This window comes from Malus domestica, chromosome 03 (genome assembly GCF_042453785.1).
Source record: "Malus domestica chromosome 03, GDT2T_hap1".
Taxonomy (NCBI): domain Eukaryota; kingdom Viridiplantae; phylum Streptophyta; class Magnoliopsida; order Rosales; family Rosaceae; genus Malus; species Malus domestica.
Genome location: NC_091663.1, coordinates 2,625,096 through 2,652,289, shown reverse-complemented (window position 1 = coordinate 2,652,289; position 27,194 = coordinate 2,625,096). Strand labels below are relative to the sequence as shown.

The 27,194-nt window shown below is 37.4% G+C and overlaps 4 protein-coding genes across 4 annotated transcripts; 3 read left to right on the top strand and 1 right to left on the bottom strand.

The window, feature by feature from the left end:
• Nucleotides 1-1,425: 1,425 nt before the first annotated feature.
• LOC103416754 (kinesin-like protein KIN-14F) lies at nt 1,426-9,313 on the top strand. Its single transcript, XM_008354981.4, has 18 exons — nt 1,426-1,834; nt 2,253-2,466; nt 3,877-4,040; nt 4,315-4,458; nt 4,573-4,929; nt 5,040-5,108; nt 5,257-5,484; nt 5,648-5,729; nt 5,823-5,918; nt 5,998-6,177; nt 6,382-6,488; nt 6,607-6,785; nt 6,899-7,063; nt 7,160-7,413; nt 7,522-7,685; nt 7,775-7,966; nt 8,138-8,847; nt 8,941-9,313. Exons 2-18 carry the CDS (start codon nt 2,304-2,306, stop codon nt 9,086-9,088), a joined length of 3,402 nt encoding a protein of 1,133 aa, XP_008353203.4. The 5' UTR covers nt 1,426-1,834; nt 2,253-2,303; the 3' UTR covers nt 9,089-9,313.
• Nucleotides 9,314-9,861: 548 nt separating this feature from the next.
• LOC103416744 (uncharacterized) lies at nt 9,862-11,102 on the top strand. The gene has a single exon (XM_029099481.2). It carries the CDS (start codon nt 9,998-10,000, stop codon nt 10,952-10,954), a length of 957 nt encoding a protein of 318 aa, XP_028955314.1. The 5' UTR covers nt 9,862-9,997; the 3' UTR covers nt 10,955-11,102.
• A 3,752-nt stretch (nt 11,103-14,854) lies between these two features.
• On the top strand, nt 14,855-18,559 carry LOC103418701 (uncharacterized). Its single transcript, XM_029099480.2, has 7 exons — nt 14,855-14,966; nt 15,234-15,585; nt 15,770-16,060; nt 16,266-16,452; nt 16,767-16,859; nt 17,483-17,570; nt 17,864-18,559. The coding sequence occupies exons 2-7, from the start codon at nt 15,270-15,272 to the stop codon at nt 18,134-18,136; spliced, it is 1,248 nt and encodes a 415-aa protein (XP_028955313.2). The 5' UTR covers nt 14,855-14,966; nt 15,234-15,269; the 3' UTR covers nt 18,137-18,559.
• A 586-nt stretch (nt 18,560-19,145) lies between these two features.
• On the bottom strand, nt 19,146-23,139 carry LOC103418700 (LRR receptor-like serine/threonine-protein kinase RGI3). Its single transcript, XM_008356810.4, has 2 exons — nt 20,149-23,139; nt 19,146-20,039 (listed from the first exon to the last, which is right to left on the bottom strand). The coding sequence occupies exons 1-2, from the start codon at nt 22,970-22,972 to the stop codon at nt 19,576-19,578; spliced, it is 3,288 nt and encodes a 1,095-aa protein (XP_008355032.3). The 5' UTR covers nt 22,973-23,139; the 3' UTR covers nt 19,146-19,575.
• Nucleotides 23,140-27,194: the final 4,055 nt, after the last annotated feature.

Here is a 27,194-nt window from a genome sequence, read left to right as displayed (position 1 = left end):
GGGGGAAAATGTGTCATTCAGTTAATATGCTTTATGCGTTTTGAGTAGCGTAACAAGGTTAATGAGTTAAATAGTTTGTTGTTAGCGAAGGCATTCGCTGAGGGTGAGTTTTGAGTGTGAAGATAAAATTTCATGTCGTTTTTATCTTATTGAACTCATAGGACGACCCCAAGTCAATAAGACCCCCCCTCCCGCGCTTTGCGAGGGTCTGGAAGGGACGTCTAACGTATACAATCTTACTCTTACTTTGCAAAGAGACTATTTCCATGACTCAAAATTGGGACATTTCAGTCACAAAAAAGCAACATTTTCGTTGAATAAACTCATACACCAAAATAATTAAATCTAAGTGAATAAATGAGTAGAAGTATACTAACAATTAAATAAATAATTATTGACCTATTCTGATTTAAATCAGATCAATCTGCTGGGATTGTTCACCAAACCATCCTTTACTTTCTCACCAAACACTCGGATGCTGGTGAAAAGAAAGTAATGGGCATCTTTGGCAGGTCTTGCAGCTCAAAACTTTTAGAACAATTATCGGCGATTAATTAGAAGATAATGGGGCTCACTGAAAAACATTCTTCTTAATTAGTTTAGTATATTGTACTGTCTAATTGTTGATATGGACCCAGTGTTCGAATAAAAACTTGATCAATGATCCTAGCTAAATCGGAAACTTGACAACATAACTCGTCAAACTGCTTAATTAACAAGATCAAAGTTCTCTTCGAATGGATACTCTCTATGTGGCATTGAGGACTCGAATTATAGATGTTTCATAGTCAAAACCATGAGAGTCACGCCAATATTGATAAGTCGGCCAGATTAGAGGCAAGATCAAGATTAATCAACCAACAAGCTGAGTGATCAAGATATATATAATTGGCATCCCGATTACCACTAGCGACCGACCGTATCATATTCAAAACGAAAAACGGTCATGTATTTAGCCAACACCATGAAGGATAATAGAGAGGCCAAACCATGCATAGATGCAACATTATGGTACTCGTCCAAAGTCGACCAAGAAGCAATGCTTTTATAAAAGTAGTTTTATTGTGGCATATGGTCCCGCCTATTTTTTTTATACTACAATATTAAGAGAATTTGGGTTAAACCCCATAACGTGAAAGCTCTTGTTGATGAGAATTTTCAGTGTGCCCGGAAGACGAACACATACGTTATATGTTATTATACAAGTGGATTGACACTTAAAAAAAATTGTCTCCACTTATATAATAACATATGGCGTATTGCTTCGTGTTTGAGGCATTGAAAAATCTCTCCTCCAGTTGAGTACTAACATTGTCGCTTACAAAAAATCTGATTTGGTCTATCTAGCATTACTTTTCATAAAAACAAATTTGAGCCATTTAACTTATAAGTGACCATAAATACTACTAACAGATACCAGTGCATGGGACTACGCTTTCCCATAATCTGATTTGGGTTCACCCCAGCCACGTGGAGGGACAAGATCCAAGTCAAACTCACCCTCAAACTTTGACCTGTTTTTATATTTTTGCTAAGCTAACCCCATGAGACAACAACGTTTCAATTTGCAGAGTCTTTTAATATTTCACTTAACTGGACTCTCTCACTCTCTCCTCTCACATAGGAAAGCATTCAATGAGCTACACCTCAGTTTTGAATGCTCATTTCAGAATGCACACGAGAAGCAAGCTTTCACCTTCCATGTCTGGCTCAGATCAGATCTGAAAAGTTCAATGCAAAGCTGAGCTCAACTTCAACTACTGATCCAACTCACTAAATACCATTTTAATTTCTTGGGTTGGTTTAACTTCCAGATGCTCAAGACCCTTTACAGGTAAGAGCCTCACAAACACATTGCACCCACTCAGATCATGATCAATGTTTCTGAATTTCATTTTTCTGCATGTGTTACAATCTTTTCACTAAACTATATATGCCATCAAACTGTCTCTTTCACTCCGTCGTTGTTTGCAAGAATGTACGTTTTTTTACAAAGAAAGTGATTTTTGCACTCCTCTTCTCATAATCACATAATGTGCTTGTAGTTGAAATGGTTAAGAGCGCTTAGACTGCAATCAAGGTTCTCTGTTTGAATCTCCTCCCCAAATGTCTATTAACAAAAAAGGATTTAAATATCAAATTCAGCAGAGTAGTGTTTAAACTCTAAAAATTGCTGTGCAGACTGTGCAGCTGAATGAGATTTTTGTCCAGTTCAACTATGTTTATTTTTGTTATTTTATTGAATTGTGCAGTGGTTGCAGAATAAAGAATAAGTAGTATATAATTTCTTGGAGAACTCAAAAATGCCACAAGAAAGCAATTTTAATTCAATAATCTTCACATCACCTAGCAAGAACATGAGAGGGCTGAAGGGTTTAGTCTCCAACAATGAAGCTCCTCCATTTCCAAACACTGAGGAGTTCATCAATGACTATGAATTGGCTCAAAGGAAAGCTGAAGAAGCAGGTATTGTTCTTTAATTACATTTTAGCCAAAAAAAAAATAGAAGACTTCTCTTCCAAAGCTTTAGTTCTAAATATTTATTATTATTATTATTATTATTATTTTCTTATAAACTTCTTATCTTTCTAGTTTTAAATTTGTCTTAGCTCTTTAATTAAAATAAATAAATAATTTGTCTCAATACATCTATGTTTTGGGTGGAGAGGTTTGGGTTTGATAATTGACTCATGGGTAGGTAGCTAGATTAGATAAGAAAATAAGATGTTTATAAAAATATGTTACAATGTTTGAATCGTTGGATCTTTGATTGATCGGTATATAGGATGTCAGTTTTACATGTGATAAATGTTTTCGTATATATATATTTTATTTATTTGTAAACTCTGAGAACAAATATAAAGTATGTGATAAAATAGAAAAAGTAAAAGAAAGAGCAAATATAAAGTATTTCGATGGTAATGATTTCACATATCGATCGCATATGAATTATGATGAATGATTTGGACCTACCAAATATTGGGTGCGTTCAAATTACCCATCTTTGCATGATATAAATAATAATCTGCCGAAAGAAGGATTTAGATTAGCATAAATTAATTTACAAAATACTCTTTGATTGTGACGATTAAGGCCATCTCTACAAGCATCACTATTTTTGGCGGGGTTGGTGGAAATAACAGTGCAACTGCAACTAGTGATAGCTATAGTGTCAACTTGTTAAAAATCTGAAATTCAGGATTGAAAAATGACTGAGGAGAATATCGCTAGAGCTTACAAGGCTCATAGACCCTCCTTAGCAGTTAGCACCAAGAAAATAACATATGGGCAATGAATCTTGGACAAAAATTTTGGTTTGAGGTGAATTGGAGGTGCCTTTAACGAAGTTGGAAAGTTGCTAGAAATTTCTTAGTGTGACGATATACTGTAATGTGCTGCTATTAATCTACATTAGAATATAGTAGACTACATAGACCTAGTTGAGAAATTTTTGAGTGTGTTGGAAGAGGGTGATGGGTACGATCAAAAAATTTCTACTGACTACCTACGATGCATGGACACAGACAAATGAATACGAAACGACAATACGTCAAATTAACGAAAAAAATTGTTGTATGACAACAATGAATACAACACAACATGGAATTACGGCATGACACGGAGATATAAAGGGATACCACTGTGTCCATGCACCATAGTTGACTACACATGCAATTTGTTTAGAAACTTACAAATTACCAAAAATAATTCCAAACAAAATAAATAAAAGCCAAATTTCACTTGGATAAAATTTGATTCTTCAAAGTCTTAACCTAGTGAAAGAAAAAAAAAATTCCTAATCTAAATTTGAAATGTTATTGTGTATTTGTGGTTTAAATTCTAATAATGGTGATTAATTGTGTTTGTGTACTTTAGCTTCAAGGAGATACCAAGCAGCAGAATGGTTGAGGAAGATGGACTATGGCGCTTCCGGAACACTTTCCAAAGAGCCCTCTGAAGAAGAGTTCCGCCTTGCTCTCCGCAATGGCCTTATTCTCTGCAACGTCCTCAACAAAGTCAATCCCGGTGCTGTTCTTAAGGTGATAATTACAAATATTATATTCACTTCTTTTTAGTAGGGTGATAGCATTAGTGGGTTAAATAATTAGTTGTTAGCGGGAGAGAAATCAGTAAACGAGGTGTTATGGTATATGCATGACTTACCAGTTAGTTTCTTTACAAGGAAATGTGCTACATCTATGGTCATCATATATAATTCAAAGCTGTGATTATTTTCAAAAACTTGTGGCGGGTTTGGTTTGAGTTTTCGCGTTTCTAATTGGGTAACATTCTTCGCTGGATTTCAAATTATAGGTGGTGGAAAATCCCATCATTGCGGTTCAGTCAACGGAGGGGGCAGCACAGTCTGCAATTCAGTATTTTGAGAACATGAGGAATTTCCTTGAGGCTGTTAAGGACATGAAGCTCTTGACATTCGAAGCGTCTGATCTCGAAAAGGTTTGGTTTCCTTTTTGATAAAGTGGAAAAGGGTTGGATGCTATCATAGTTACGTAGCATTTTGGAATAAAACATGCATCTTGTTACTGCATTCTGAGGGATTTGGATTTGCAGGGAGGCTCGTCGAGTAAAGTTGTAGACTGCATTCTTTGTCTCAAAGGATTTTACGAATGGAAGCAAGCCGGTGGAATTGGAGTTTGGAGATATGGAGGGACTGTGAGGATCACATCCTTCCCAAAAGGGTCACTATCCTCCTTAGGTAGTGAAAGTGCTGATGAGTCAATAGACGAGTCGGAGTCATCACAGTTTGAACAACTACTGGAGTTTCTTCATCTTTCTAGTGAGGTCTCAACCGAAGAATCCAGAACAGCCAATGCTCTCGCTTTCCTTTTCGATCGCTTTGGACTTGGACTGATACAAGCTTACCTTCGAGAGACTAATATGGTCGAAGACTTGCCCTTGAATGCAACGGTAGGTAAGATCCTTAATGTAAATATGATTCTATTTTCATAACTATACTTGCCGAATCAATTCTATTGTCTTAAGGGTTCTGATTCAGTTTAGTGACTAAATATGTACAGGTAATCGATACTTTACTGAGTAAGGTAGTCAAGGATTTCTCAGCGCTGCTTGTTTCACAAGGCACTCAGGTATGTTAAAAGTCTTCGTCCCACGGTGTTTCTATTACTAGCATTGTGTAGAAGTACTTCTACTGGATCAGTTTTTCGACTTAAGCAGGATGCCATTCGGCATCGCGTGGAAATAATCTTATATCCCTTATTTACAAATTTTCTGCAGCTTGGCCTCTTTCTAAAGAAACTACTGAGAGGAGACTTGGGTGGTCTATCAAAATCGGAATTTGTAGAAGCTATTACACAATATCTAGGTCAAAGAAATGGTTCGGTGTCAAATGATCTATCCAACTTCTGCATTTGTGGTGGGAAAGGTAGCGAGGCTGTTCAGTGTGATAGCAGTCATTCGTCTGTCCATGAAGAACTAATTAGGACTCAACAGAAACAGCTTGAGGTGAGTATCCTATCTTCCGTTTCCTGCAAGAATTACGAAAATTTAGCAGGAGCATGAATAGATCAAGCACATAGGTTTTCTTCCCTTCCTTTTCGGCAGAATGCAAGACATAGATTTTCTTCTTACGAAACCGTTTGCTTTGGTCTGTCTTGGATATCTTTAGGAGCTCAAATCATCTTTCCAAGTGACGAAATACAAAGTCAAACAAATTCATTCAAACTGGGAGGAAGAACTTAGAAGGCTTGGTAATATTCTAAAGATTTGATCTGCCTCGAGAATATTTCTGCAACTACAAAATGGATTCATTAACCTCATACTTTCATTTTTTTTGGTCTCAGCACATCACATCAAAGGCCTTGAAGTGGCATCCTCTTCCTATCAACAAGTTATTGAAGAGAACCGAGTTCTTTACAATCAAGTGCAAGACCTCAAAGGTGTTTATTTCATCCCAGCTTAATGTATTATCCAGCATGTTAGGATATGGAGCTTATTTAGAAGATTTTATTCTTGCAGGATCAATTAGAGTCTATTGCAGAATCAGACCCTTTTTACCGGGGCAATTGAACGGCCAGTCCACTGTGGATTATATCGGAGAGAATGGAACCATCATGATTGTCAATCCCCTTAAACAGGGCAAAGATGCAAGAAGGGTTTTTACATTTAACAAAGTCTTCAGAACCAATGTCACACAAGGTATTCTATCATCGCAAAGTTTTTCAAACCGCTATCAGAAATTGAATTCGAAATTTGAGTAACAGTTTATTGAAATAAAACGAAGATGTGCTACTACACTACGATTAGCCATGAACGAAAATGAAACCTTCTTTTTACAGTTTGTACACCTTAATATTTTTGCGTAAGAAATTATTCATGATCTCTCTTCACTGTTCTGTGCAGAGCAAATATATGGTGACACTCAACCACTGATCAGGTCGGTTTTAGACGGTTATAATGCATGCATCTTCGCGTATGGACAGACTGGTTCGGGGAAGACATACACAATGGTAATGCCAATTTACTCTAGTTTTGCAAATAGATGTGAGAATTCGTATATGTAGATATTAGATTGTATTGAAAAACTACTAATACACACAACATGCACTTCTTGCTTATCTTATGCAGAGTGGCCCTGATTTAACAACAGAAGAGACATGGGGTGTAAACTATAGAGCCCTTCGTGACTTATTTCAAATATCGAAGGCGAGGCAAGACATAGTAAGATATGAAGTTGCAGTTCAGATGATCGAAATATACAACGAACAAGTGAGAGACCTTTTAGTCAGCGATGGCTCTAACAGAAGATATCCTTGCCCTTCCTTTATTTTTTCTCCAACTTGAGTCCAAATTTAGGCTTTACGAATTCAAAAGCTCTATAAAGTATGTTGTCGCATTGTTTCCTTAACTTATATGCTACATTAGATATACGAAACAAGTCTCAACTGAACGGCCTCAATGTACCTGATGCAAGTTTGGTTCCAGTGACATGTACTCAAGATGTTCTTGAGTTGATGAAAATCGGCCAAAAGAATCGCGCTGTTGGCGCTACAGCTCTAAATGAGCGCAGCAGCCGGTCTCATAGGTGGATCATTTATATTTTATTTTGTGAAGTTCAAGCATCATTTTGTTTTTTGGATTTTCTAACAAGTGAATTTTGGATTGGCTATTTCTTCTGCAGTGTTTTAACAATTCATGTACTTGGAAAGGAGTTGGCTACCGGATCAATTCTAAGGGGTTGCCTTCATCTTGTGGATTTGGCCGGGAGTGAGAGAGTTGATAAATCCGAGGCTGTTGGCGAGAGGCTAAAGGAAGCCCAACACATAAATCGATCGCTTTCTGCACTTGGAGATGTCATATCTGCTCTTGCACAAAAGAGTACACATGTTCCTTACAGAAATAGCAAACTTACTCAAGTCTTGCAAGACTCTTTAGGTAACTTTAAAAACATATTAAGTCTTGTTGATAGAATCCACTTTTCCAAATGCTTAGCATTTTAATTCGATCTGAAATGTCGATGATCTTAATTTTGTCGATGTTTAGGTGGTCACGCAAAAACCATGATGTTTGTGCATATAAATCCTGAACTTAATGCGCTCGGGGAGACGATCAGTACCCTCAAGTTTGCTGAGAGGGTTGCATCCATCGAGCTTGGGGCAGCTCAATCTCATAAAGAAACGGGTGAAATCCGCGAACTTAAAGACGAGGTTTATCTCTCATTTCTGCAGTTCTACTTCAAATTTTCAACTAATTTTTGTTATAGTGCTTGCTTAAAAGTAAATATGTATCTGTGTAGATATCAAATCTTAAACTGGCATTGGAGAGAAAGGAAGCTGAGCTAGAGCAAATTAAAGGCAGCACACGAAACGCCATAGATTCCCAAAAGTCAAGAGCTGTTTCACCTTTCCGTGTTCCGAGAAATGGTACTGGAAACGGTTCAAAGCCTGAAAACTGTCAGCGAGCCTTGGACGATACTAAGATTTCTGAGGTACATTCCGTCATGCAAAATGAAATAGTTGAAATTCGGTACTATATTTTTCTTGAGGAGTAATGCTAGCATTAGACTTGGGAGGTTCTCTAATTGCATACAAATGAAATGGTTTGGTAGCAGATGATAAAAGTTCGTCTCATTTTTGTGCTCAAATTTGTTGGCATTCAGGCAAGAAGTTGCTCTACGGGCAAGCAAAGGAGGTTGAGGTTTCCCTCTGCATTCGCCGACAAGGAGATTTCAGCGAAGATGTCATTACCAGTTGAAGACAGATTAGTCATCCCTGGACATCTCAGAACACCATCACCTCCAGTTAGGAGATCAATATCTACTGATAGAGGAGCCTTCATCAAAAGTAGGAATAAGGCTGACACAACCGAAAACCATCCAATTGCGAAAGTACCATTTCCAGCTAGAGTACCTGTCAATAAATCCCTTGCAACTATGCCGGTGTTCCCATCAACTGAGAACAACTCGAGGGTATGCACCAGTTCGCGAGAACCAACTAAGCACGAGGACATTTTCGGTGCATTAAACAGCCTCCAGAAGGCCAACTCCAAGAAAGTTTACCAAGAACCTGAAGACGAGCAGTTTAAGCTAGCTCTTAATGTAAGGCAAGGAGGTATTAGAAAAATCAAGAATGAGAGTAAGGCAGCTAAGACCAAGCAGAACAGGATACCAGCTAGAGTTCAAAATTCTGATGCAGTGACAACAATGTTTCCTAACTCAGATGCTGGTGAAAAGATTGAAGAGGCTCGAAAGAGTGACTTCTCCGAGCCGGAAAATGAGGATATCCTCATTGCTTCACCCAAGCATAATTCCTTGATGGCGAAAAAGCTTCGGCAACCCATGCCAAGGAACTATATAAATCTTGAACCACGGTATGATCTATAAACCAATGGTTTTTCGTTAAAATTTTTTTTTTTTGGGATTCTCATCCTGAACCAGTGTATGATATGTCCTTTTACATGCAGAGGACTAGTGCAAGCAGAAGAACCTTTATTGGCTGGAAAGTCCGAAAACAAGCTTCTAAATGGCAATGGCGTAACACGAAATCAAAAGGAAGGCGGCAACATGGCCATGCCTGAAATCAGAAGAAGCCGATCCACACGGAATTTTTAGTATTACCTTGAGGAATTTTAATGCTTTCAGTTTTCTTTTAAAGCATCTTTTGTATAGTTGCTATGTATGTTGGTGTTCCAGATTGCATTTTCCTTAAACCTTTGTCTTACTATATAAATTACCTATATATACCTTTTGAGATCACTCTTTCTGTAAATAAAAAAAACACAATGTTGCGGTTCTCGATCGAGTTTTTCTTATACTGGAAGCTATTTTTAGGGTTTACAGGTACTTTTTTCTCCTTTTTATGTACAATGATTGCATATCTACTTGTCATCTAAATTTATTAAGTACTAAAACAGAAAGAAAAAAAAAAGGGATGAACATTTGATTTGATATGGATGTAAACAGATTTTAATATATTTCACACGTTTAACAGAGTTTTATTACCCGCGTCACTGCACGGGCTCAATGACTAGTGTGTACTAAAATTAGTAAGGAAGAAAAAGAAGGCGATTTTTCTAGTACCAATAATAGCCATGTAACCAGCCTGGAAGTTAAGAGACACTATTTATAGTAAAATAGATAATTCTGTTAATCTATCCGTACACCTCATTGACAGCCTCAGCTAGCTATGATGTTCTTCCTCAAAGCAGCTATTAAGATCTCAGCTCCCTGAGAAGTCCCATCGATCTTGATACCATTGTTTGGTAAATTCAACCTATTTTTCGAGTCTCTAGTCCTCGAGATCAATTTTGATGTCTCCAGAATTTGAAATCTTGCCTTCGTTCTTCATATTTCATTTGTTCCATCGTATCGAGAATTTTGACCAGCTACAATAGACCCTGTAATCCAAGATAGCATGTGAGTCTTTTTTGTTGATCTCAAACTTCTGAAAAAAATTGAGAGCTTATCGTGTTGCAAAATTCAGGTGGAGTAGATAATGAGGCATCTCTTTTCCTCGTGACAATGTCTCATCAAATTCTTCAGGCCTCACCCGTTTCCATTCCAAAATCACCATCTTCCGAGAAAGTGTGCAAGGAAAAGGAGAAAGATAAGTCAGCTCCGCAGAGCGCTGTGACTTATGTCTATCAAGCGAAAGTAGCTGAATTGTGCTGCAATGTCACAGCGACATGGTGTAAAAACCTAACTAGCCATTCCCTCTGCATCACAGTGGAAAAGCCTTGTCAACAAAATCAGTGCTGTACTTGTAAGATAGACTTAAGCTCAACCCAGTTTTGGGGCAAGAAAGGTCTCAAATCGTTCGAAGTAGATGGAAGACGGGTGGATGTGTACTGGGATTTTCGACAGGCGAAATTCTCCTGCACCCCAGAGCCATGCTCGAATTACTATGTTGCCTTGGTGTCCAAACAAGAGGTGGTTTTACTGCTGGGGGACTTAATGGAAGATGCTTATAAGCGGACCAGATCAAGATCATCATCGGAAGAGGCTAGGTTGATGTACAAGAAGGAAAATGTGTGCGGGAAAGGATTGTTTTGCACCAAAGCCATGTTGGAGGAAGGGAGGAAAGAACATGACATTGTGATTGAAACGTTGTTGTCCGGGCCCAAAGATCCTGAAATGTGGATTAGCGTAGACGGGACAGTGGCAATTCGGATTATGAACTTGAATTGGAGGTTTAGAGGGAATAAAACTGTGATGCTGAATGATATGCCAGTTGAAATTTTTTGGGATGTGCATGATTGGTTGTTTAGTAGCTTAGGCACAAGCCAAGGGTTTTTCATTTTTAAGGCAGGGACGGTAGATTGGGAATCATCGAATATCAATTATGATTATGGGAGTAGAAATGGAAACTGCAGCAGTTGCAGCCTGCAGCACAGTCCATGTAACTCACCAAAAGGCAAAGGGAGCTCATCAAACATAGGAGGGTTTTGCCATTTTCTCTATGCTTGGAAAACCGAGTGAGACATTTTGAGCGGTATATAAATCACGGTTTAGTACTCTTTATTGTTAGTTCAATGTCCCTCTAGTTCGGTATTTGATTTAAAAGTTTGTAACCGGTTACTTGTACATGTTTCCATATTTTATATAAAACTTCTTGAAACTATAAGAAGCTCTTGGGGAGGGATTGGGATCACCTTCGGATCCCAGCCTGCGGAGCCAGCTGACCACAAGATCTCATCCTTCCATTTTTTATCCTGTGGCCAAGAGTAATGAAAAATTCTCATGCAAAACAAGGCAAGATGAAAATGGAGAGTTAGGATCTTGTGGTCAGCTGGCTCCGCAGGTTGGGATCCGGAGGTGATCCCAGTCCCTTGGGGAGATCTAAAACACAAAGCTATAAGAATTACTTTCATGAGAAATTTTCTACACTTACGAGCAAGAAGGAAAAATGTAATTGTTATAATTATAACAACGCAATTTGATCAATAAAACTTTGGATTTAGAGACCAACGGTTAAGCCGCTACGAAACGAGTAAGCCCTAAAAACTTGATCGTATAGTACTTTAAACATGTCTGACTACTGATTAAAGCACAAGTAAATAACTAACGCGGAGACGCCATGGATGAAAGCTTAGTATGCAAAGAGTCTTCTACGTTTTACTCATGGGCGAAGCTACAGAGGAGCGAGAAGGGGTGGACACCCCTCCCCTCGCTGGAATCAAGCACAAGAGCAATGGTTCATCCCCTCTAGTCTCATAAAAAATGATGGAGTCCTGGCTACTGCTCTGGTTTAGCAGTAGCAGTGAAAGGTTATAATTTTTTTTGAAAATTCCTAGGCGGAACAATGCCATTTTGCTTTATTGAGATAAAAATAAATAAATGATTATAAAGGGAACCACTGGTCCCCCATTTCATCTTCACACTCACTCACACCCCGTCCCTTTTACGAGAGCAGCAAAATATGCCCCAAAAACTCACAATTCACAAATATACCCTCAAGTTCTAACTTGTTAAATTATATTGGCAATGTATTTAATTTTGTATACATGAATATAAATTTTAGTCTACAATCACCTAATGTAGATTAATAGTTAGCACATAATTCAATCTCTTACATATATGTAAATATTCGATAATTGGTAGTGTTCATTTAGATCGTTTTCACAGTAGTGTTCATTTTAATCTTTTCAAATGAGTAAAAAAATGAAGAATCGTACGTATTTGGAGTTTAACTTAAGTGTATTAATTTTTATCTTTGGCATAATTGTATGATTTTATTAAATTGATGACATTATGAGCTTGAGAACCTTATATGAGCTAACTTGTAAACTATATTTGCACCGGATTGACAAAAAACCTCTTTAATTTAGGATTATTAACCTTTTTAAAATTTGACTTCGACGAGTATTTAACTGAAACCAAAGATTGATTGGTGTCAAAATTTTGTTTTGTTGGATGACTAATCAGAAAAGAAAGAAAAAAAGTATTTCGAATAGAAGAATTTGCAACGATCAACGACAAATTTTTTTCCTCGAAAAGTTTTTCCGACAACTCAATACCTTTTCCTACAACATTTTACCCTTGCTATAACGTTTCATTATGCAATGAATGAACACATTATGGATTGTTTTCATGACATGAAACCTCGTCGGCAACAATTTTTACCCTTTCAAATTTCGCCCCTCCCCTCAATAATTCCTGGTTTCGCCACTGGATGTACTAATCCTTAGCAATCAAACCGTACGAGCAATTTGTGAATGTTGCGTGTGTCAACAAACGCAAGGACCTTCACTTACATAAGCATGTTAACCTAATAGAAGAATTCCATGCCGGAGATCACAACTGATTTTAGGTGGTGGAGATGAGTTTTTGGCGGCATCCAGCATGGACAGGACTTGGTTCGGCTGGTCTTTCGCCGCCATGATTGAAGACGGCTGGTCTTCCGCTGCCGTGATTGAAGCCTGTGATTTTCTCTCTCGATTAAATTGTTTCTAAATTAACAATATGTTGGATTGGTATAGAGCTGAGTCGATTTGCATTTATACGGAAGACGGTGAAGCGGATCCAAATATCAAATGCAAAGTATGTATGTAGTGGGAGGGACTTGAGCATACTGATCGAGGCGGGATCGAGCACTGCCTGAGGAACTCGAGAGGGGTCTTGAACGGCTGAAGGGAGCTCTCGAGTCCTGAGTGCCTATATTTCTAAATCTTTAAGAAAAAGACGGCCAAGTTCTTTAAGTTAATAGAAATGTTTAGGACTTGCTTCTCGCAACAATTTTTAAGTTATCGAATTTAAGTCATTCAGTACTACGGTTTAGTTGTATTCCTCTTTATTTAGAAGTGAGAACTCTAAGCTAATTAAGCTCAAACATGAGCCAATCATATTGGCTAAAATAAATGTGCTCTCGTAGTCATAGTACTATAGTCTAGTGATATTATTTGTTACTTATAAGTGAAATATTTTAAATTCAATTCTCGTTGATGGCTATTTGAATTAAGGGATAATTTGATTGCGGTCCCTAATCCTTAACATTATTTGATTAAAACCTTAATAGTATTCAAAGTTTGATCAAGGTCCTTTGACTTTGTACACCTCATTATATTACTATTAATATTTATATTCTTATAGTTTTGACATTAATTGTTTGATATTTTATGAGATTTATAATCTTATAAATTTAAAATCCCTCATTATAATACTATTAGAAACAGTTGTAATAAAAAAATTCAAACATTTTAATTGAATAAATGGATAAAAACTATGTAAAAATAAGAAATAATAAATGGCAAAAGAATGTATCCATAGTGTTAAAAAAATTGGTACATTTTACAAAAAAAATTGGTACATTTCACATATAACAAAGTGGTACATTAATAAAGAAGAATGGGTACATTATAAGTAAATTAGGGTACAAATAAAAGATTAAAAATTATGAGTACAAATGAATTTTTAAAAATATAGGTGCTAAAAGAAATTAATAAATGGGTACAAAATAAAACTAAAAAGAAAATACTACAAATTTAAAAAAAAAATGTTGCAAATTAAAAGTGGGTACAAACTAAAAATATAAATATATGATACAAAGTTTAGGCATAAAACATAAATATACCATATGTAATTTTTCTATCATTGATTAAATATACAATGTCACGTGATGGTATACACATGGGTACAAACACAAATAAAACTTTAAAAAATATGGGCACAAAAAGAAACTAATATATGGGTACAAATTAAAAATGAAAAGAAAATTGGTACAAATTAAAAAATATTTGCAAATTAAAAATTGGTACAAACTAAAAATAAAAATATATGATAAAACATTTAGCCATAAATATAAATATACTAATTGTAATATTTTTAACACAAAAGGAATATATTTAAAAATAAAAATATTTTATTATTCAAATAATTAATGATGTTATTAATACCCAAGGACCTTGATCAAAAATTGAAAATGAATAGGATTTTAATCAATGGAGTAACAAAAAGAAAGATGTGAACCTAATTTTCCCTTGAATTAAATTATTATAGTCGACATATTATGTAGCTGCTCACATGCCTTATCATTTAGTGAAAACAGTTGGGGGTCAAGCCATGGAAACTTTTTTTTAGGGCTAAGAATACTCACATATACATTTTAGCCTTTCTAACTATCATTGTATCGTGTGATTCACTAGTACTAAAAATCAAACTCGCTAACCGTGTAAAATAAATACTTGAAATTCGTCTCAATTAGTGTCACTGAGCCACTACGTAGTAGTTAGACTAGGTTTGTATTTTACTCTCTACAATTTAGATGAAAGAGTATCTTTTTATACAGGAATAAATAAAAACTCCGAGCGAGGGTAATTTCGTAAGTTTAGATAAGAGCGCCAAAGAGTTTGTTCAACAAGGCTATGGCTGGCAAATTAAAATTAGGGTTTATCATTCTTCGTCTCTGAAAATTCACAATTATGACAATTCACGCGGGAATCCTCTGCTTCAAAACCCAAGTTCAGTTTCCCTGTCGGCTTCTCCCCCTGACCTGGTGAGAAATTTCTTCACTTTCCAAATGTTTCCGTCTTTGGTGTGTTTGGTTCCCGAGAAAATGAAGGAAAGGGAAAAAAGTTGCTTTAAAATTTTCCATCTTTTGAATGTTCTGTATTTTTTGACATAAATTTGTTAATTAGTGTGAAGTTTAAAAATTTTGAAAAACAAATCCCAAATTGGGTAACAGTTGTGTGACTTGGGTTGTTGATTCTCAGCCCGTAGCACCGAATATCCGCATTTGTGATTTTCCTATCTGTTTTCTCAGGAACCAAACAGAAAATTAAGCTTAGAAACTGAGCTAATGGCCATTGAAAGTTTGTATTTTATTACTAAGTTCGTCATTTGTTGGGATAGGAGAAAATGTGCCTTCACATGCTTGCAGAACAGAGATTACAGTTCCTCGGCTCCGGTTAGGTACATTCCGAAAAATTCTTCGAAAGTTAAGAAATTGGAAAGTTCTCCACAGACAAAGGGTTCTGAAGAGAAAGAGTTCCGTGAATTTGCGGAGGTTAAACAGAGTGGAAGAAGGGTGCGTAAAAGCCTGGACTTCAACGAGAAGCCTCAAAATCAGAATCAAAATCGATATAGTAACTCATCGTTTAGTGATGCTCAGAAAGGTATTCTGTTCTTTAACTCAATTGAAAATAAAACATTCATTGTGTAACATTCAGACATAGATGTATGATTGCATCAATACATGCTCTTTCACCTGGAAATTGTTCGTGTTTCTTCAGTTGTCATGTATTGTTTGGGATTTGTTTATGCAATAAACTCAAACGATTTTCTTGAAAAACATTATAGCAGCTCCAGATTTGAAAGATCAGACGAATCATCTTTCGGGTGCTGTAGGCTATGAACTCATGGAAGAGCCTGAAGAGGTTTTTGAAGAGTTAAAGGGTTCTAAAGAAAAAGAGTTTCCTGAATTTTCGGATGCGAGCGCACTGAAGCGTGAGGTTAAACATTGGGGAAGAGGTGTGCATAAAAATAGGGTACTGAATGAGAAGCCTCAGGATCAGAATCAACAGAGTTCTAAAAAAAAGAATCGGAATCAAATTCAATATAGTAACTCATTGTTTAATGATGTCCAGAAAGGTACGTTATTTGTCTAACTCAAGTGAATAGAGCAATTAATTGCGTAACATACAGCGATTTTTTAGATATATGATTGGATTTACATAAATGAATGCCCTTTTGCCTAGCAATTGTAGCTTCTTTGTTATTGTTTGTGTTTAGTTGTGAAGTTTCATTTCGGGCTTTGTTTATGCACTCAAGCCCCATTTGCTTCAAAACATTTTAGAATCTCCAGGGCTGGAAGATCGGAATGATCGTATTTTAGGGGCAATAGGCTATGAACTCATTGAAGAGCCTGAGGAGGTTTTCGAAGAGTTAAATATCCTTGAAGAGAAAAAGTGTCCTGAGCAAGGTGTAGTGCAAGGTATAAAGCATGATGCTGAGCAAGTGGCAATAAAATTACTTGCAACCAGGTTAAAAATTTCCAAAACTTCATAGCCCTGTTTGATATGTGTGCATTGTACATCAGTATGTGGTGTAGTGTTTCCGCAACTTCATAGCTCTGTTTGATATGTGTGCAATGTATATCATTACGTGGTGTAGTGTGCTAGAATGTTAAAGGGCATGGATACTTCCAAGGTACATGATTTTGCGAAGTTTCTGTAACAGTGCTTGAGGACATGGATCCCTGGACTTAAGTTGCTGTAACAGTTTGAAATAAGGGTGTTTATCTGTGAAGTGTGAATGAAGAAGATTTTTTTTTTTATGTAGTTCTTTTCCTTTGTAGGGCTTTCACGGCAGTTGAACTGAGAAAGAAGTTATGTGGAAAGAATTTTCCTCTAGGTACCGTCGAGGCAGTGACAGATGACTTCATCAGCAGGTATTTTCTAGTTACAAGATGTCCCTTTTTAAGAGCTGCTCATCAGCCATTTTTTCTGCAAACAACCTTTGTTTGAAAACTTTGCATACATGAGTAACTATGTCACAATGATCTTAGAAACTGGTGCGTACAGGCAATGCAAGTTGTAAGACTGGTTCGCCTACCACTTAAAAGAAGCACAAAAAAAAAAGCATTATAGAAATCTGGAAGCACCAATTATATGAAAACCAAGTGGCCCGAAAGTCTTCTAGACCATAGTTAAATCGTTTTTCTTGCTAGCAATCATGTCAATCGTTATTGTCAAAATCATGTCAATAATGTCAATTGTAGTGACAAATGGAGTACAAAATGTGTAAAAGAAAAGAACATCTGAACAAATGGCATGCATAACACCACAGGGGCTTTCTAAGTACCTGGATATCCCTTCCCATCTTTTTTTTCTTTGAACCAGTCGTTATTGAATGACTGGTACCACCATATAATTGATTTTTCAATTGTACTGATCTCTAATTATGTGTTTATGTTTTCTGGAGTTATTTTATCATTTACATAAGTGAAGTTCCAAAATTTCATTTCATTATATATGATATCTTCGGTGATTTTGACCTTGAAATTTATTGTAGAGGCCTAATCAATGATAGCTTGTATGCGGAAGCATTTTCTCGTTCCAGATGGTCTTCCTTAAGTTGGGGACCAAGGCGAATAAAGCAAGTAAGCCACTATTTCTGTATGAAGAGAAATGTCCTAGACTGAGATGAGTATTTTAGATTCATACGTTGAAGGACTCAGATTGACATGTTAAACCTCGTTTTTTTATTAGAGCTGTCCCATTTAAGCAAGAGTAGTCATGTTCATATTGCACTAGGTAGTCGGCCCTTGTTGGAGTCTTTATTTTAAAAATCTAATCAGACCAATAAGCAAGCGTAATTGCTAGAGTCCACTATTCATTTTAGCAAGGGTAAAATGTGTGATTATATGTAACAAAAGCGTTATTGTTGGTTCAGGCACTTTTTAACAAGGGAGTGAGTAATGTTGATGCTGAGAAGGCAATTAAACTGGTTTTTGAGGAGGGAAAACCAGATGAGGATGAGGAGTTAATTCATGGCCTGTCGAAGCTCTCAATGGATAATTTAGTTGTTCAAGCCTCAAAGCAGTGGCTCCGAGGTCAAGAAGTGCCTAAAGAAACAAGGAAATCGAGGATTGTTCGTTGGCTTCAGTATCGCGGATTCAGCTGGGGTGTCATCAGCTTCATATTAAAGAAGTTAGAATCTGAGTAGCCACCCTAGAGCACAATGAGGTTCTATCTTTTCCGTGACACATAAGAACAAAAGGGTACCGTCCATAACCCTCAACTGGAACGTTAGTTGTGTAGTATGGATAGGGTTTTGGTCTATAATGTCACTTGCTGCTGCGGCCAGAAAACACTCAGTTTGGTGGTCTAACTGTTACCAGTGTCGGACATATATTGCGTCAGCCTAGCCTGGCATCACCTAGTTTAATTGGGGTGAGGACTACCTTACTGACAACATATAGGTAGTAGACAACCCAGAAGTGGGCACTAATTAGCTGTCTTTTGATAGGGTACCACCATTTTTTGGCTGAAATCAGAAAATCTCATGTCTTCATGTATTGTGAATAATGAAACTCAGTTGTTTGTGTTCCTAAATCCGAAAATTTGAACCGTTCTATTTGTTTCCATACTTTTGGCTGTTTTTGTACCTCTTAAGAAAGAATGCAAGGGCACGTTTGAAATGCTCCTATAGAAAACTCTTCTGCTCATAAGCGATATTGCTTAAAGTGGATTTATTAGAAGAAAACACTTGGAAGTGCTTCTTTGGGAAACACTTTCTAAGTGCTTCTCCAATAAACATTTGCAAGTGCTTCTGCACTTACAACCATAAGCACTTCTAACTTTTACGGCCAACCATGAAAGTACTTTTAGCCATTCTGAAAAAGCACTTCCAAACCGACCCTAAACGTAGACCTCTGCAATATGCTCAAAAAGTAGATTCAAATCCATGTGCAGCTGTAATGTTATGGAACAGTTTACCTGGTTTTGTGTATTATATATATATACACGTATATGTAAATATATATATATATGTATGTAGAGGTATAATGGTCCTGCTTTTTTCTACATGTGCTTCCGATCATGACATACCAAGTCTTCTAATCCAAGATTAGTAGATTTATTTGCTGGAAAGTCTTGTTTTTCAGATAAGCACATGGACGTGATGTGGAGTGGGGATGGGGGACCATGTGAGAGCTGGGCTGGAAAGAAAAATATGGCGTGGAATCTCATTCCCTTTCTCCTTGCATTAAATTCTAATTGCATAAATCCAAAAATACTAATCATTGTTTACACTTCTACATACATGCCCTGAATTTAGTCTCACTCCTAATCACGAGAGGAACTTGTCAGACGTCGCCATGTGTTTTAACTTCCTCACGTCGCGTTGCGGGATTGGTTTGGGCACGCAGGCCCCTTGATTTCCCTGCTTGATGTAAGTCCTTTCAAAAGACAGTTAAGCTAGTCTCCCTTAAACGCCGTTCCTAGTGGGGAGGCAATTAATTATTTCAATCTAACCACAAATAATGAAAAAAAAAATTGAAAATTACACTAAAAATGCTCTAATATTCTTCCTTGCTCTATGGGATTTTGATTCCCCCTAAATATATGAACATTAGTAGGTGAACTACGAAGCACTTTAGCTTCTCATTGAGACCTTGAATCTTCAGAGAAAGCAAATGAGTAGTTAGAAGAGCATTGTGAAACTGCCTTCCTAGCAGGAGGGGATGCCAGAATTGCTTGCAACCCTCCTCCCTTTAACAACTCCGGTTCCGGCCTTGCGCAGTCTACATGTCGAATTTCCTTGAGCATTGCAACGACATCCTTCATCATCGGGCGTTCATCAGCACGGTTGCTGACACAGAGAAGCGACACAGCTAGTGTCTGCTGCATTTCGTGCATCGCAGGATCAGATCTTCCCCTGAGCTTTTGATCGAGAATGTCAATCGGGTCTCTCTTGCACGCTAAGTGGTCCCGAATCCACTGAACTAAATGTGCACCTTTGGGAAGAGTTGGGTCTAATGGATGCCTTCCTGTTAGTACCTCTAAAAGAACAACGCCAAAACTGTAGACATCACTCTTCTCAGTGATACTTTGCATTGATGCATGCTCTGTAATCACCAAAAATGAAAACACGAAAAACAATAGTTAGCGATTTAATGGCAAAAATTTGGTAAGAAGATTAGGAACTGACTAAACTTTGTTGAAAGTAAACATTACCTGGAGCCATGTATCCATACGAACCGGCCAATTGAGGCCGATGACTTGTTTTCGAAAATTCATCACCACCATTGCTGTTCACAATCCTAGCTAATCCAAAGTCAGCAAGATACGGCTCATGGCCAGGACCCAACAGAACATTCATGGCTTTCACATCACCATGCAGAATAGCCGGCACACAGTCATGGTGCAAGTACGCAAGTGCATGAGCCACGCCTAAAACAATATCGTATCTAGCCTCCCAATCTGCTCCTCCTTTCCTGGAACCATGTAGAAGCGAGCTCAAGCTTCCGCTGGGAAGGTAATCATAGAACAGAATTTTCAGGTTTCGGTTTGAACCCCAACCCAAGAGCCGGATGATGTTCTTGTGCCTGATTGATCCGAGCGTCTGAATTTCGGAATTGAATGCTCCTGACTCTTCTGATGACCACATCTTCTTCACTGCTAGAGTTTCTCCATTTGGAATTGTCACCCTGTATACAACCCCAGAGCTTCCGGTGCCAATCACATTCGATGATGTCAAACTCCTGACAATGTCATCTATAGAGAAATCGAGCTTCTGGTACAAGGTTATTTCCCAGCTGTCATCTTTCCTGAGAATATTGCTAGCTATTCGCGCACGGACTAGGGTGTAGACTGCAAGCAGGAGAAGAGCTGCAGTGACACAAATGAAAACCGATGTGATCAGCTTCACAACTGATCTATTGTGCTTTGATCCCATCCTATCAGCTGGAGTTGTGACTCCGCCGGAGATGTAGAGACCTGTGTTTTCAGCAAGGTCACTAAGAGGGAGTTTCTGAAAGAATGGGGTGTTAGGCAATTCGCCGGATAAGTTATTGAAAGAGACATTGAGGGAAACAAGGTTTTGAAGGTTTGTGAGAGTGTTCAAGTTTCCAGAGAGCTTGTTGTGGGAGATGTCAAGGGTTCCTAGCTTGGTAAGACTAGAGAACTCGGATGGGATTTCACCCGAAAATAGGTTGCAGCTTAGGTTGAGGGATATTTCGAGCGAAGGAATTTGACCAAGTTGCTTTGGAATTTCACCTGAGAAGCCATTGTTGCCAATGTCTAGCAGTTGAAGCTTACTGCAAGAAAGGATCTCTGTTGGGATGCTGCCAGAGAGCTGATTCTTCCCGAGATTGAGTTTTGTCAATTCGGTTAATGATCCAATGCTGGGAGGAAGCTGACCGGTGAGCCTATTATCGGAGATGTCAACAAACTGCAGGCTTTTAGGCAGTGTGTCAGGGACAGAGCCGGCGATCCCATTCGAATGGAGATCAAGAAACTCAAGGTTCTGACATCCTGATATCGATGGAGGGATTGCTCCAACGAGGCGGTTGTTGCTCAAATCAACGAAATTCAATCTCTTCAAGTTGCCAATCTCCGATGGAACAGTACCTCCCAGCCGGTTACGATTCAACCTTAACCTGTACAGGTTTGTGCAGTTTCCTATATCCGGCGGTATAAAGCCAGATAAATCATTGGAAAGCAGCAGAATCTTGGTGAGATTTCGTAATCCGAAAAGATTTCTTGGTATTGAACCAAATAGGTTGTTGTAAGAAAGATCAAGAGCCTGAAGATCCTGACAGTCTGAGAGACTCTCAGGAATGTTGCCCGTAAGCCTATTTTGCCACGCGAAAAATAGAGTTAAGCCCTTGAGGTTGCCAATGAGAGCAGGAATCTCCCCCGAGATGTCGTTGTTGTCAACTTCCAATTGAGTCAGAGCAGTGCAGTTTGAGATTTCAGAAGGTATAGTACCTGATAACTGATTGACACTCAGCTGAAGCTCTTGAAGATTCGAAAGCTCACCAAAGCTTTTAGGTATTTGTCCTGTCAGAAGGTTTTCTGAGAAGTCCAAGACTGTGAGCTCTCTGCAGCTTCCAAACTCATTTGGGATTGAACCCACCAAGCTGTTCTGCCACAGCAACAGACTCTGAAGCTTCCCGAGCTCTCCAATTCGCTTTGGGATTGGACCGGTGATGGAGTTCTGATACAAGTACAGGTTCAGCAGCTCGCTGCAGTTTCCGATTTCTTCAGGGATTGGACCAGACAGCAGAGATGTGTATAAGGCTATCGTTCGGAGTCTTTTGAGCATTCCAATCGACGTGGGAAGGCTTCCGGTAATGCCGGTTTCAGCAAGGCCTAACATGACCAAGTTGGTGCAGTTTCCAATCTCCCAAGGTATCTCACCATTGAGATTCTTGTTCCCTCCTGCTCTGAAAACTTCTAGCTTTCTCAATTCTCCAACACTCTTTGGAATTTCGCCACTGAGTTGATTGTCATAGAGTGTAAGATACACAAGGCGCGAAAGATTTCCGATGCCGGAAGGGATTTTGCCTTCGAAAAGATTCGTATTGAGAGATAAAGTTTGCAGCTGGGTTAGGCTGCATATTTCTTCTGGGATTTCACCAGAGAGAGAATTGTCACTGAGATCAACGACCCTAAGCTCGTGATACTCTCCAAACTGTTTTGGAATCGGGCCAGTGAGATTCGTCGAAGAGAGGACAAGGGTCTTTAAGGACTTGAGAGGTTGAAATTTTGAAGGCAATGGACCTTGCAATTCCAATGCCTTCAACGTTATCTCCTCCACTTCTCCGTTGGAGCTGCAGCGAACCCCGAACCAGCTGCATGGACTTGTGTCGGAAGGATTCCACGACCTCAATGCGTCCGTGGAGCCGTTTAAGCTGTTCTTCCATGATAGAAGAGCTTGGCCTTGTTCATCAATGGAGTAACAAGAAGAAAAGAAGAAGAGAGAGTTTATTGAAAGAAGTAAGGCGATGGAGAAGATATTGGGAGAAAGCAAGAGATTCCTTAGAGTTGCAGGCATTGCTGGTGAGAGAAGAGAGAAGAAAGAAGAGAGAGAGAGAGAGAGAGAGAACAGCAGGTCATCTGTTTTGGGATTGTAGAGGGAGGAACCCCATGTATTGTTTATAGAAGAAAATAGCAGAAGATCTGGATCCAAGCGCTACTTCATTATTCTATTAATTAATATTGTTGTTAATTTTAGGGATGGTGATGCAGATGGGGGACTTTTGGTTTTATTTATGTAAGTCTGTTTATTTTTGAAATGGGCTAGACTAACGAAGTGTTAGTGTGACGGTTTCTCGAATCAATAAGTATTGTTATATGATAAATTTAAATACATAAAAATATATGATTAACTTTGAATACTGTTACATTAATATATCGTACCTAAGTTTTTTGTCTACTTTTCATTGTTATTTTGTGTACACAAGTAACTTACTTTTACCGGGTGTAAGTACAGTCAGAACTCACATTGATGTTGCTGAATGTCATGAAAGAAAAATTGCCCTTTTTTACTGCTCATTTTGACAATTAAAATATTTTGTTTCCTCTTTTGAGGCATTTGTTTTCATCCCATGTCCAAGCATTAATTAGTTGGATAAAAACAGACATGCTTTTTGGGGGACTGATTGATACACTGAAGAGTAAAATCAGCCCTTGACTCTTATCAAGGATAAAAACTTGGGCATAGGCGTAGCCGAGGATGTATCTCCTCTCTCAATCTCGCTTTTTCTACATGAGTGAAATAAAAAGACAGCGATATCTCCGATCACACGTAAGAATCTCCCGTTATTCAACAACACTGTTCAGAGTTTTCAGACTTTGATAGCTCAGTGATCAAAACCAGCTAGATGTATTTAGCTCTGGAAATTGTTAATCAAGAGGACAACATCTTTCTTAAATAAGCCAGGTCCCAAAATTGTGGTCCAGCAATTTTAGTGGTCAGCAATATTTGCTGAGCCAGCCATATCTAATTAATTTGATAGCTTGCTCAATTGCAGCAAATTTTGTGGTGATTGAAGGAGCTGAAAGCTGATGAGTACCATGTTCCTATTCAATTGAGGAAACACATTCTTGGTGGAATTAATAACTTCATAAAGTAACAACAGGTTTTACAGATAAGTGGATAAAAACATTTACTAATGTATTTGAAGTCTTGTGTTCGATTTACTAACCTATATATCGCTTGTATGAAAAGAAAAAAAGGACTTCAACAAGTACGTAGCAGTAAAAGAAATAGAGATCTAGAATTTAGTCTGAATACTGAACAAGATTACGAAAGGAAAACTGAGTTTTTGTTTAAATTTCGTTTATTTATTTACTTAAAATTTAAACCCATGTTTTTTTTTGAATTAATGACTTCATCAAATATGTAAACTCGTATCTCTGATAGCAGATATCTAGCCAGCGTATAAGGAGCAGGACTGCTGCATATGAGCAGTAAAAAAGAAAGAACAGAGAAAAGATCTATAATTTGGTCTAAATATTGAACATGATTAGAAAAGGCCAAGTGGGTTTTGGTTAATTAAGAAATAAAATTAAAAGAAAGTAAATTATTTATTTATTTAATGGGAATTTACTTGAATGTCAGGGATCTTGAGAGATTATTTTGTACAAACAGCATGGGAGAATATATAGTAATTTTGTAAAAGCACATGGAATAGTGAAGTGCACATGAAATATTGAGGAATATTGAGAAATATTTTTGAAATTAGTTTTTTTAACCATTTTAATAAACTGCAAATATGCTGTCGGGAGGGTCTTTGCTGGAAAGGATTAAAAGAAAAACAAAGAAAGGAATGGTGGCCGGCCTCATTTGGAAGGAACAATGTCACACAAACTCAGAGTTTTTAAGTAATTAATTTAGTATATTTAGGCACAGATCAAAACCAAATTACCTACAGAAAACAAATAGAGCTTTGTTTAATCAATAATGTTGCATTATTGCTGTGTCACGGGTTCCGTTGGAGTTTAAAATTATTAGTGTATTTTAGTTACATGTGTTTGGTTATTTCTTGGGATTAATGGGTGGTGATAATTTGATTCCTTTGTCTCTCTTTCCATAAATAAATGATTGTGCATATTATTCTCTCTTTAAATTAACAGAAATTGAGCATGTATAATGGTACAGTTCAAGAATGTAGTTAATAATAATTGCTTGTAGCTAACCATGCATGGTCCATACAAATATTTACAGATATAGACCTTTCAAGGTTGGACATAACTTTTAGAACAAATACTCTTTTGATTTGATTAGGGATCCTTGGGACACTTCAACTGTAAATTGTCATTCACTTTCTCTAAGTTATTGTACACCTTACATTACATGAAATCAAAATCATCCCTGATATTGCACACTTCATATATATATATATATATATATATATATATATATATATATATATATATATTATGGTCCTCATGTGTGCTTCACTTCTAGGAATTTGGGAAACTTCCAATTTCTCTCCTTTTATGTTTAACTCATTATAAGCAATATACACGAACATCTTATGCACATAGGGCGCGTTTGGTACGTGGGACGGGACGGGACGGAACGGGACGAGGCGTTCCGTCCCGCGTTTGGTACGCCAAAAATGGGTGGAACGGGCTGTTCCACGGGACAGATTTTGGGTGTTTTTGCGTCCCACCTCCCCCCTGGAATGGGTTTGTTCCACGTCTGTGGAACACACTGTTTTACCATTTTAAGACAAATATACCCCATGTATTTTTCAAAAATTACACCTTCGTTCCGTCCCGTCCCGTTCCGTCCCGTCCCGTCCCGTCCCGTTCCGTCCCGTCTGCGTACCAAACGCACCCTATAAGACCATAGTGTACTATGCATGGAATTAGTATATACATATGTTGGGAGTATGAATCCATGTCATGAGAGCAAATCTTAGCATTACTAGAATACCGGCACATTGTATAATTAGTACACATGTTATAACACACGAATCATGAACTACAAGTTTATAAAGTTCCTTTCTTAATGTAAAGTATAAAAAAAAAATGTATAACATGTGAATTTATAATATCATGCACGTTCCCATATTTCACTATCTCACAATAGTTTATCCTCTATCAATTGCCATTAATTTTCAATTAAAAGTTCAAATCGTAATAGTTGTATGTGTGAGCTTGCAACATGCATGAAATGAATACAAGTACGATTAAAAAGCAAAAGAAAAGTTAGGAAAGAAGCATTTGGTAGTAAAAAAAGGGAAAGGGATCCTCGGATCCCTTCCTCCTAATCCACCAAATCAGGGGATCCGTGCCGTTGAAATTTGATCCAACGGCTACAAACAGGGGCCCACTTTAAAAGTTATAATAACTTCAGTCGTTGGATTAAATTTCAACGGCACGGATCTTCTGATTTGGTGAATTAGGAGGTAGGGATCCGGAGATGATCATTTTCCTAAAAAAAAAAGTTCTAAAAAGAGAAGGATCTATATTTGTATATGAGCAAAGTAGGAGAAAAGAGACAATAAAAAAAGGGAGAGAAGGATACCATTGAAGGGCTATAGGCAAGAAAACCATTAACTGAATGGTCCCTTCATCAACCCCACTTCTATTGTGATATTTTCTCCGTGAAAAGCAAAGGCTTCCTATCTAGTTAGAAATAAAGGATTATTTTGTAGGATACAAAAATTTGCTGTGCACGAATGGAAGTGATGTCACTTTTTCACTTTGCAGTAATTGGTTTAGTGGAGATATATTTACGTACCATTTTTAACTCCTCATATATTTTTCTTTATTTTTTGTCATCAGATTGAATAAATCAAATAGAATAAATAATCGTAATTAAACAGAAGTGTGTAAAAGATCAAAAAGGCATGTATTTATTATTTTCGAGTGAAATTGTGCACTGCCGGTTGAAAACGAAAGGAAGTTTGTCAAACTTTCAATTATTCATTTTCTTTTCTCTTCTAGAAATTTTATTGTCATCATTAGATTGAAAAAGAAAGGAAGTTCAATCATGATAATATGTCTAATGATCAAAAGGTCAAGAATAAAAAAATAATGTGACACTTGAGCTTAGTCGAAAACCATTATATGAAAGGATGAATATAATATACACACACAGACACACACAGACACACACATATATATATATATATATATATTTTTTTTTTTTCATTCTGCATGTAAAGCAAGTAATTAATTAAGAACAATGAGTTTTAAGGATAAACCTTGTATATATTTATAGATAATTCATAAGTTGTTCATGTGAATATACTAGCTCA